Source organism: Oncorhynchus kisutch, linkage group LG24 (genome assembly GCF_002021735.2).
Source record: "Oncorhynchus kisutch isolate 150728-3 linkage group LG24, Okis_V2, whole genome shotgun sequence".
NCBI lineage: Eukaryota > Metazoa > Chordata > Actinopteri > Salmoniformes > Salmonidae > Oncorhynchus > Oncorhynchus kisutch.
Window position 1 is genome coordinate 30578796 of NC_034197.2, and position 12175 is coordinate 30590970.

Consider the following 12175-nt stretch of genomic DNA (forward strand, 5'->3'; position numbering starts at 1 on the left):
TCTTCAGTTTCTTGGCAATTTCTCGAATGGAAGAGCCTTCATTTTTCAGAACAAGAATAGACTGACGAGTTTCAGAAGAAAGTTCTTTGTTTCTGGCCATTTTGAGGCTGTAATCGAACCCACAAATTCTGATGTTCCAGATACTCAGCTAGTCTTAAGAAGGCCAGTTGTATTGTTTCTTTAATCAGAACAACAGTTTTCAGCGGTGCTAACATAATTGCAAAAGGGTTTTCTAATGATCAATTAGCCTTTTAAAATGATAAACTTTGCTAACACAACGTGCCATTGGAACACAGGAGTGATGGTTGCTGATAATGTACGCCTATGTAGATATTCCATTGAAAAAATCTACCGTTTCCAGCTACAGTGGTCGTTCACAACAAAAAACATGTCTACACTGTATTTCTGATTAAATTGATGTTATTTTAATGGACCAAAAATGTGCTTTTCTTTCAAAAACAAGGACATTTCTAAGTGACCCCAAACTTTTGAAGGTAGTGTATAGATTCTGGGTGTAGTTACCCATTAATTCCAGTGTGCACCTAGCAAGAGGCTGTTGTTAAGCTGTGTTTCTGTAGCGCACATGTGGGAGAGTGATACAAATAACCATGACATCATTCGGCCAGGTAAGTCTACTTTGTAATGAACATTTAATTGAGAAGGTTTTTGGGAAAACCTTTCCATTTCCCAGAAGACTTTTCATGAGCATTATTGCTAACGGATACACAGACGCGCACCACACACACAGATGGGGAATTCTCATACGAATCACTGACGCATTCTATTCAGGTCTTATGATAAACTTGGGCAAAATAATACATTTTCAGAACATTTAGTTGGTTCCTTACTATGTTCAATACATTTTCAGAACATTTAGTTGGTTCCTTACTATGTTCAATACATTTTCAGAACATTTAGTTGGTTCCTTACTATGTTCAATACATTTTCAGAACATTTAGTTGGTTCCTTACTATGTTCAATACATTTTCAGAACATTTAGTTGGTTCCTTACTATGTTCAATACATTTTTGAATATTGTTGAATTACGTTTTAATGTCTGGATTCCGTGATTTCGTCTGCATTCTTCTGATTTTATAGTGCCCTACACAAGCACACACACATGCACACACACACACCTTGTAGAAGGAGTCCATAGAGAGCAGGACCACCCAGGGGACATCCAGAGCCTCTATGATCTTCCTGGCTACAGTGGTCTTCCCTGAGGCACTGCCCCCACACAGACCTGCAGGACACACAGGGCACAATGGAAACTCGGTGAGATGAACGAGGTAGACCACTTAAAAGTCCTTGGTTCAACTGCAAGTAGCTTTTCAATGTCTACAGTAACTGAACCAGTCTCTTTTATCAGCAGAGCACTATCTGAAACATTTCAGTGGTGTAGAAACCCCTCCTGTCGTGTTCAAATATCAAATAATGACCTACGATGGGGCATCAATACCCGTTATCAGTTAACACATTGATGCTTATTCCCAAGAAAGTCAGGTTTCCTCTTGTAGCAGATGTTATCCCCTCTGCTTTCTAAAGCAAAGCACAGGTACCCACGGCATCATAGAACAGCATTCAGGTGCATGACGTTGTGACCGTAATACGCAGTTTCATTCACAAGCAATTTGATTAGGAATAGAGCGCTGTGGATAGCCCTGCAGCTGATCTTAACCCTGTGACGTTCACCATGGCATATGTGTGTCTTGACTTAGAGGGCTTAGGAAACAGGAGACAGGTCATTTTCTCACATAAAATAGACAACGAAGCATTATTCTATTAAATAATCCTGAGGGTTCCTACCGATGACGAAGGCCTCTTTGGACTGGGTTCCGTGTTCGTTATACCAGGGTGGGCGGCCGGCTGTGTAGATTGTCCGCTTGGATGTCCGTAGCAGGGGCGGTTCTGACTTGCACTGGCTGGTAGTCCGTTTCCTTGGTGACAGCCCAGAGCTGACGGAGGTGAGGAGTCTGTCCAGGGAGCCCTCTCCGCCCCCGCTGCAAAATAATAAGACAGAAGAGCAACATGTCACTTCCTCTTAACTTCAGCAGTATGAAGAAAAACCTGACACTTTTGGTGTGAACTATCCCTGTAAAACGCAGAATGTGTGAATATCAGTTTTGAAAAGACAGCTCAAAGTTTGTGAATTATTATCACAATTAGAGGTCGACTGATTAATCGGAATGGCCGATTAATTGGGGCCGATTTCAAGTTTTCATAACAATCGGAAATCTGTATTTTTGAACGTCGATTTTGCCGATTTATTAAAAAAAAGATATATATTATTTTTACAACTTTATTTAATTTTTATTTAACTAGGCAAGTCAGTTAAGAACACATTCTTATTTTCAATGACGGCCTAGGAACGTTGGGTTAACTGCCTTGTTCAGGGGTAGAACGACAGATTTTTACCTTGTCAGCTCAGGGATTCAATCTTGCAACCTTACAGTTAACTAGTCCAACGCTCTAACCACCTGCCTCTCATTGCACTCCACGAGGAGTTACGCAAATGCAGTAAGACAAGGTAAGTTGCTAGCTAGCATTAAACTTATCTTATAAAAAACAATCAATCAATCATAATCACTAGTTATAACTACACATGGTTGATGATATTACTAGTTTTATCTAGTGTGTGCTGCGTTGCATAGAATCGATGCGGTGCGCATTTGCGAAATATGACTGTCGTTGCTCCAACGTGTACCTAACCATAAACATCAATGCCTTTCTTAAAATCAATACACAGAAGCATATATTTTTAAACCTGCATATTTAGCTAAAAGAAAGGTTAGCAGACAATATCAACCAGGTGAAATTGTGTCACTTCTCTTGTGTTCATTGCACGCAGATTCAGGGTATATGCAACAGTTTGGGCCGCCTGGCTCATTGCGAACTAATTTGCCTGAATTTTACGGAATTATGAAATAACATTGAAGGTTGTGCAATGTAACAGGAATATTTAGACTTATGGATGACATCCGTTAGATAAAATACTGAACATGTAATGGATCTCATCCTCCTCTTCTGAGGAGGAGTAGCGAGAAGGATCGGAGGACCAATGCGCAGCGTGGTAAGTGTCCATAATGTTTAATCAAAACAGAACACTGGAACAAAACAATAAACGTGAATAAACGAAACAGTCCCGTGTGGCAACAAGCACTGACACGGAAGAAAACACCCACAACTCAAAAGTGAAACCAGGATACCTAAGTATGATTCTCAATCAGGGACAACGATTGACAATGCGTTTTGCCAGCAGCTCTTCACAATGCTTCAAGCATTGAGCTGTCTATGACTTCAAGCCTATCAACTCCCGAGATTAGGCTGGTGTAACCGATGTGAAATGGCTAGCTAGTTAGCGGGGTGCGCGCTAATAGCGTTTCAAACGTCACTCGCTCTGAGACTTGGAGTAGTTGTTCCCCTTGCCCTGCAAGGGCCGCGGCTTTGTGGAGCGATGGGTAACGATGCTTCGAGGGTGGCTGTTGTCGATGTGTTCCTGGTTTGAGCACAGGTAGGGGCGAGGAGAGGGACGGAAGCTATACTGTTACACTGGCAATACTAAAGTGCCTATAAGAACATCCAATAGTCAAAGGTATATGAAATACAAATGGTGTAGATGGAAATAGTCCTATAATTCCTATAATAACTACAACCTAAAACTTCTTACCTGGGAATATTGAAGACTCATGTTAAAAGGAACCACCAGTGTTCATATGTTCTCACGTTCTGAGCAAGGAACTGAAACGCTTTCTTACACACACTTTTACATTCTTCTCCAACACTTTGTTTTTGCATTATTTAAACCAAATTGAACATGTTTCATTATTTATTTGAGGCTAAATTGATTTTATTGATGTATTATATTAAGTTAAAATCAGTGTACATTCAGTATTGTTGTCACTGTCATTTTTACAAATAAATAAATAAATCGGCCGATTAATCGGTATCGCCTTCTTTTGGTCCTCCAATAATCGTTATCGTTATTGAAAAATAATAATCGGTCGACCTCTAATCACAATACCAGCATATGTTCCTTTGGACTTCGGACCAAGCAACAAAAATGACTGCATATACAACAAAACGCTGCTGTCACGCCCTGGTCTTAGTATTTTGTGTTTTCTATATTTATTTGGTCAGGCCAGGGTGTGACATGGGTTTATTTTGTGTTGTGTTTATGTATGTTTTTTTTCGTAGGTTTTGCGATTGTGGCTTAGTGGGGTGTTCTAGCAAAGTCGTGTTTATTCGTCATTAAACATGTATCGTATTAACCACGCTGCATTTTAGTCCGACTCTCTATCGACGGAAGAAAAACGTAACAGCTGCATAGAACACACTGATATATGTGAGGACCATCAGGGGAGATGCAGAAAGGCATTATGGGATATGTTGTTGTTTATGTTGGGACAACAGAAAACATTTCACAACAGTCACTTTTGTAAAAATACCTGTCTGATTTGGGCTGTAATAAACATTACTGACATGATTCAGTATCACTGACAATGGCAACACCTCCATATCTATACTTCTACATTGATTAACACAGAGAACCAACGCATGTTGCTTTTTACGATGGACCCTTGATCAGTGCTCTGTTTACTCCAAGTACATTGTTTAGCCTGAGTATACTGCTTCCTATACAAACCACTGAATATAAGTCAATCATGTGATAGAATCAATCCCCATCCCCTTTTCTCAATTTCTTCCCCTCTTCTCAATAACTTTCTCAAGGGTACGCAAGCTCACATCACAGTTACCATGCACATTAACACAGACAGGTTGTTGGTTTCTAAGACAAATGCAAGATCACTGGTTGGTTGTGTAAGTGTGACCTGAGGCTAAGCCTTTGTCCCCTGAGAGTCAGCTTGTCTTCACTGGTGGGAGGAAGGGGACTGTTGCGTCTGTTGTTGATCAGGGTTACAGTACATCAACACTTGGATAGTTGCAACATAAAACAAATGAAACCCTGCTTATATGACTAGTATAACTCCTTATTTTAGTTACCACTAACTACTGAAATGCCTACCGTTGCTAAATAGACCCATAAAAATGGCAAGGATCTTGCAAGAAGAGCTCTCTTAGCAGACCCATCTTTGACAGAGAGAGTATAATGCTTCATTCATAACCAAGTGGGAATTTACCACATACGACTGGGAAAAATCCAATTGAATGCCCCTCCAACTGGTAATTACTCCTACTTCCCCACAAGCTAACCTCTGACTGTCACGTTCTGACCTTTATTTCCTTTGTTTTGTTATTATTTAGTATGGTCAGGGCGTGAGTTGGGGTGGGCAGTCTATGTTTGTTTCTCTATGATTTGGGGATTTCTATGTTTCGGCCTAGTATGGTTCTCAATCAGAGGCAGGTGTCATTAGTTGTCTCTGATTGAGAATCATACTTAGGTAGCCTGGGTGTCACTGTGTGTTTGTGGGTGATTGTTCCTGTCTCTGTGTTTTGCACCAGATAGGACTGTTTAGGTTTTCACACGGTTCTTGTTTTTGTAGTCAGTTGTTCATGTGTACATTTACGTATTAAAAGAACCATGGACACTTACCACGCCGCATATTGGTCCTCTGATCCTTTTCGCCTCTCCTCTTCGAAAGAAGAGGAGGAAATCCCTGACACTGACGTCACCTACAGTGGTTCATCCTTTAAAAGTTGTAGCGTACTGCGGCGCTGCTTGCAATGTGCGGCTGTACTAGAGAATTTAAAACCTTTTTTTGTAAGAACATAGCATATGGGACTGATTTTAAGAAATGTTGCATAATTAATTAGCTTAATATTACAGTGTTTCTATTCCAAGAAAAGTGAAAAACCCTCTGGATTTCCATTAGGATGGAACGGAAAATATGGCGCTGTACAACGTGACGGTCGGGAGTAGTCTACAGTACTGGGCTATTTAGCTAAATAATCCCTGTGTCGTGCTGGCACGCAGGAGACCGGGGCTCAATTCCCCGACGGGGAGGTAGTTGTAGGCTGTCCTTGTAAATAAGAATTTATTCTTAACTGACTTGCCTAGTTAAATAAAGGTTACACTAAGAGCATGACATATCTACATCCTAATTTTCGAATTCTGGTCTAACCACTACCCAAACGGAGATTCAGTGAAAATCTAAATCAAATTGATTATCAAGACCAGTCTCCATGCTTGTCCCAGAGCAGCACAAACCAAATCCTTCAATATGCTCTTTAAAATAAGACCTACACCACTTTTAACAGCACATAACTCAACACTAGTAAGACTCATGTCGCCTACGGTAGGCCTACAGTATATCGAAAAATATGACGTGACTCTCTGCCAATAATTACACAGAGGATTGGAGGATATTTCTGTAATTCAGTGATATTTATTCCCATAGTAATTCGTTATGGGTCCATAACTGAATAAACATTAGCATTTTGAAAGAGTATTTTTATAATTATTTTATGAATGAAAGCATAAGATGCCATCATTAGTTACATTGTTTTAGTTTGAACCTGCTGACTGGCACTAAGAACAAAACAGCAGGAATGTTTTCCTAGTCAGCGCCATTATTAGTGCAATGCCCGTTAAAGTGTTGCCAGTGTGGCGGGGTGGGGGTCCACCCCCTAGCCCTTCCTCCTCCTCCCTTCCCCATGGGCTAGGTCGGTCTTCTGTGCGCTGCTCTGCAACCCATCCCGTGTCCTCTGCCCTCGTGCCTTGAACCTTGCGCGCTTTCAGTGGATACAGCTGGAGAACTGCAAGGCAATCCCAATGTGCGCCACTCGGGAGCCATGACCATGACCAATATATATTGTCCTGCTAATAACAGGGTTATTAATATATCTGTGAGAATATCCAACGGGCTTTTATATCATTCTAAATTAATAACAATAATCTCTTAGCTGAAAAAATATAAATATTTTGGAGATGATTTTGTTTTCAAATCATGTAAAATGAGCGATAAAGGACATTCTTGATCATGGGGTGAGACATTATTACTAATTTGTAAATAAAGCCAGTTCGTTATTTTGAATTATTTCTGTTTTTAGAGGGAGATAAACCAAAAACCTACAGTCATCTCATGGGTCTCCAAGTCAAGGACAGCACGGGTATTGAACCAGCATCTGTAGAAACATAGCTTGAGCTGCTATGCAGTCTCTTAGACCATTACGCCACTCAGGCGCTGTACTAGTGTTGGACTAGTAACCGGAAGGTTGCAAGTTCAAACCCCTGTTCTGCCCCTGAACAGGCAGTTAACACACTGTTCCTAGGCCGTCGTTGAAAATAAGAATTTGTTCTTAACTGACTTGCCTTGTTAAATAAAGGTAAAAAAATGACTGGTCGGGAGTGGCATACAGTACTACGGTAAGAGCAAAATAATCCTAATAAATAAAAAATTATAAATAAAACCTTAGTGTAACAAGTAAGTAATACTGAAGTTGTGCACAATTATCAGTTTCTTTTTAGGTTTTTGTCACCCATTCATTGTCAGAGACACAGTAGGACCCAAAAGCATAACCAGTGCTCTAACTCCCCCTTGCGCTGGTCTGGAGCAAAGAAGTGGTGACGCAGGGTACCGCACTAAACCACAAATGACCTCTAAGTCCCGCAGCATAATCACACAACTTTTAGTGGAGCAACCACTGTACTAAGGTAATTATCTTAATACCATCGTTTTCGGCAGTTATATGCAACAACAAAATATAATTTAATAAATGTATTCATGGTTTTGAACACTATCATTTGTTTACAAGCATGATAGCTGTAGTTTTAGTTTATAGTTTAAGCAACTTGTTCTCAACAAGTTCAAAGCATGTGAATGCCGGTATTTACGACTTTACAACTGGTAAATTCCTACCTCCCACTTGGTTACGAACACAGCATTGGTACTTTGAACCTGCCAGTGTGAATTTGTATGCACATAATGGATATGCAAATCTAACACCAACCCAGACCCGATCGCTGGATGTCACAACATTAGAACAACTGTGATTGGTTCACAGGTACTTGCAACAGACATTTATACACGTAGACCTACAGAGTGCATTCGTTTTCATTGGACGCATGGGCATGGGATGGCATCAGACCAAGAGCTCAATACAGGGAGGTGGGGAGGGCATTCAGATGCATCTATTACTATTCTACCAAGATCGCAGCCCTAACTCAAACCACACAAAGACTGTCTGACATGGAACAGAATACGCTGAGTGGAAAGTGCTTAGTCCATTCCCTCCAAAATACTACAGCCACCATGACTCGACATGTGAAATTCAACTTTGTTCTTAAAAAATGCCCACAATAAGGATAGTCAGTCTCACACTCATTTGATTAAACTCAGTAGGAAAATATGCCTAAACCACTCAGTCTCAGATCTAATTGAAGTCACCACCAGTACAATCCAGGACAACCAACCTAACCATTCCACATTATGTCTAGTGGCGGTTTAGCTGTCTTGCAGGTTAGTCCCCATGCAACCCTGGTGCCTAAACCATTTGTCTAAACACACTTCTAGCTGTCTGCCTTGTAGCTCCACTAAACTTTTCTTTATTTCTCTCTTTATCTCCTATTCTCTCTCTCTCATTTCAATTCAATTCAATTTAAGGGCTTTATTGGCATGGGAAACATATGTCAACATTGCCAAATCAATTAACATCTCTCTCGCTCATTATATATTTATATATGTGTGTGTGTGTGTCCACCTACTTACTGTATTAAGCGAGAGATCCATACCTCTCCCTTAGAGGTTTGTAAGAACCCGGAACCCATTTCTGTGGTAGGAGAAAGTCCCGGGTAGGTAGGTACGTAGCAGATGTTCCTGCCTGTTCTGGACTTTCACTACCTGTGTGGCTCCACTCCCCTGTGCTACTCCACCCCACGGCTTTATAGCCTAAATACCTTCAAGTGGAACAAGCAAGGGGTCAAAGGTGGCAGGTAGACATCAGGGGGAGGGCAGCAAGGTTTGAAAAGCTCAGTGTTTTCATACCAGACCCATCCCACCCAAGGCAGCTTGGAGAGGGAGTGGGGAGAAGTGCATGGCAGCCTCTGCATATCATTTGTTTTCTGAACGTGCTTTTCCCATTCGTTATGAAAAGCAACACAGAGATCCATCCATACAAAGAAGGAGAGTTTATCTGGACTTTATACCGTATCTATGGATATTTCAAAAATACACCTACTCATTCAAGGGATTTTCTTTATTTATACTATTTTATACATTGAAGAATAATAATAAAGGAATCAAATCGATGAAATAATTTGTGGAATTTCTTTCCTTCTAAATGAATTTGAGCCAACCAGTTGTGTTGTGACAAAGTAGGGGTGGTATACTGAAGATACCCCTATTTGGTAAAAGGCACAGTCCATATTATGGCAAGAACAGCTCAAATAAGAAAAGAGAAATGACAGTCCGTCATTACTTTAAGACATGGAGGTGAGTCAATACGGAAAATGTCAAGAACTTTGAAAGTTTCTTCAAGTGCAATCACAAAAACCCTCAAGCGCTTAGGATGAAACTGGCTCTCATGAGGACCGCCACAGGAAATTAAGACCCAGAGTTACCTCTGCTGCAGAGGATAAGTTCATTAGAGTTAACTGCACCTCAGATTGCAGTCCAAATAAATGCTTCACAGAGTTCAAGTAACAGACACATCTCAACATCAACTGTTCATAGGAGACTGCGTGAATCAGGACTTCATGGTCGAATTGCTGCAAAGAAACCACTACTAAAGAACACCAATAATAAGAAGAGACTTGCTTGGGCCAAGAAATATGAGCAATGAACATTAGACTGGTGGAAATCTGTCCTTTGGTCTAAAGAGTCCAAATTTGAGATTTTTGGTTCCAACTGCCGTGTCTTTGTGAGACGCAGAGTAGGTGAATGGATGATCTCTGCATGTGTGGTTCCCACCATGAAGCATGGAGGAGATGTGATCCCCTGTTGGGGATTTATTTATAATTCAAGGCACTCTTAACCAGCATGGCTACCACAGCATTCTACAGCGATATATCATCCCATCTGGTTTGCGCTTAGTGGGACTATCATTTATTTTTCAACAGGACAATGACCCAACACACCTCCAGGCTGTGTAAGGTCTATTTGACCAAGAAGGAGAGTGATGGAGTGCTGCATCAGATGACCTGGCTTCCACAATCACCCGACCTCAAACAAATTGAGATGATTTGGAATGAGTTGGACTGCAGAGTGAAGGAAAAGCAGCCAACAAGTGCTCTGCATATGTGGGAACTCCTTCAAGCCTGTTGGAAAAGCATTCCAGCTGAAGCTGGTTGAGAGAATGCCAAGAGTGTGCAACGCTGTCATCAAGGCTAAAGGTGTCTGCTTTGAAGAATCTAAATGATAAAATACATTTTGGTTTGTTTAACACTTTTTTGGTTACTACATGATTCCATATGTGATATTTCATAGTGTTGATGTCTTCACTATTATTCTACAATGTATAAAATAGTAAAAATAAAGAAAAACCCTGGAATGAGTAGGTGTGTCCAAACGTTTGACTGGTACTGTATATATTTGCACCCATCTCAGTAAACTAATTTATTGCGAAGGCCTAGACTGAAAGTCAATTTTAGCTTGATCCGAAAATATGGTAGGAGGCTCCATATGGAGGGTGGGATGCAATTGTGGAGCCTCCAGAGGCATGCAGAGGCCAAATCGAACTCATCGTCATGTGCCTCCCAAATGTTGTGACAATGCGGAGGGCTCTGTATAGCTCCGCATTGACATGATTGGTTGACGGTAGGTGGGGGCGGTACATCCTGTATAAACACAAACTGACTTCCTTGACAACAGCTCTGCACTGCTCCGTGAAGCGCAAGAATGAATGTATGAATGCCCTGACGTCTGCTGAGGCCATATCACAGTAAATGCTGCATGGCCAATGCAGACGTCGGATTGACCATGCGCCCAGATGTACAATGCACTTTTCTCTCCAGAATGCTCTATCTCCTGCCAATTTGTGCACATTCACTGTGTGAATTCTTTGCATTTGATTGTTAGTCTATATCAATTTCTAGTCCCATGTATCAGTAGCAGTACACTTACCGGCTACCACCCAGTTACTCAACCCTGTACCTCAGAGGCTGCTGCCCTGTACATAGACATGGAATCACTGGTCACTTTAATAACGTTTACATACTGCTTTACTCATTTCACATGTATATAATGTACTCTACTGTATTTTAGTCAATGCCACCACGGCATTGCTCGTCCTAACATTTATATATTTCTTAATTCCATTCTTTTACTTCTAGATTTGTGTGTATTGGTGTGAATTGTTAGATACTACTGCACTGTTGGAGCTTGGAACACAAGCATTTCGCTACACCCGCAATAACATCTGCTGCATCTGTGTATGTGACAAATAACATTTGATTTGAATTCCTAATCTACAATGTTTATTACTTTGGTTAAGGTAATTATTTTAACGCATTCAATATGATTATTCCAGTCTTCTTGTTCTCATTGTCTGAGTGGACACATTGTTTGCAGAGCGCACAACCTATGCTACACTTGTGAGAAACAAGTTTTAGTTTATTTCATCCCATTTACGAGTTTAGTCCATTTAGTAATTGTCTTTTGTTCAGAGCTATCCTGTCCATGTTGAGTAAGGACACACACACATAGAAGTAGGCCTATAGGCTACCTGAAAAATCTTTCCAGCTCTCAAAGTGAAACATGTTACGCTTAATAAGCCTACCTGATTACTTCTTATCAGTGCTTGACTTGGACTGAAGTAGGTTCCGGTACTCATTTTGGGTGCCGGTACTGTTTATATTTAGGTGCAGGAGCTCCACAATACTTTTGAGCTGATATTCTATAAGAGGAACAGGAGCTCAAGCAGTAGAACATTTGATGTGCCGGTACGCGGCTCCGGTGAGCTCCTCCCCAAGTCAAGCACTGCTTCTTATCCCTTGCACAAATAACCTACAGCTGTGTCTGTCATGAGAGGGGAAACTCTGTAAACTTGTTTACAATGTTGCAAGTTCGCTAGTGCAAGCTTTGGGGCTGGACCCAAGTTAATAGTTGATACAATGTTTCACGTTTGTTGCAGACTGGCCATGTGTAGCCAAAGTGATTTATAGGATATTTATTTTTATCAGGATATTGTCTACCTGCTGGCTTCAATGCTTTTATTTGTTGTCTTTATTGTAGGCTATTTTTACACTTTAGGTTTGTATCAGATTAGATTTGGATATAAT

The 12175-nt window shown here is 40.8% G+C and overlaps 1 protein-coding gene across 4 annotated transcripts in view; it reads right to left on the reverse strand.

Annotated features, from left to right (window-relative positions):
• uckl1b (uridine-cytidine kinase 1-like 1b) overlaps positions 1–12175 on the reverse strand; it is a 57839-nt gene that overhangs the window by 21916 nt on the left and 23748 nt on the right. For 3 of the 4 annotated variants that reach the window (XM_031803511.1, XM_031803508.1, XM_031803510.1), the window contains exons 2-3: positions 1807–2000; positions 1137–1243 (exon numbers count right to left, since the gene is read on the reverse strand). In XM_031803511.1, the coding sequence (XP_031659371.1) occupies positions 1137–1243; positions 1807–2000 (301 nt within the window). Of the gene's footprint in view, positions 1–1136; positions 1244–1806; positions 2001–8666; positions 8796–12175 lie in introns of those variants that run through there. The other variant, XM_031803509.1, reaches the window with a different exon arrangement.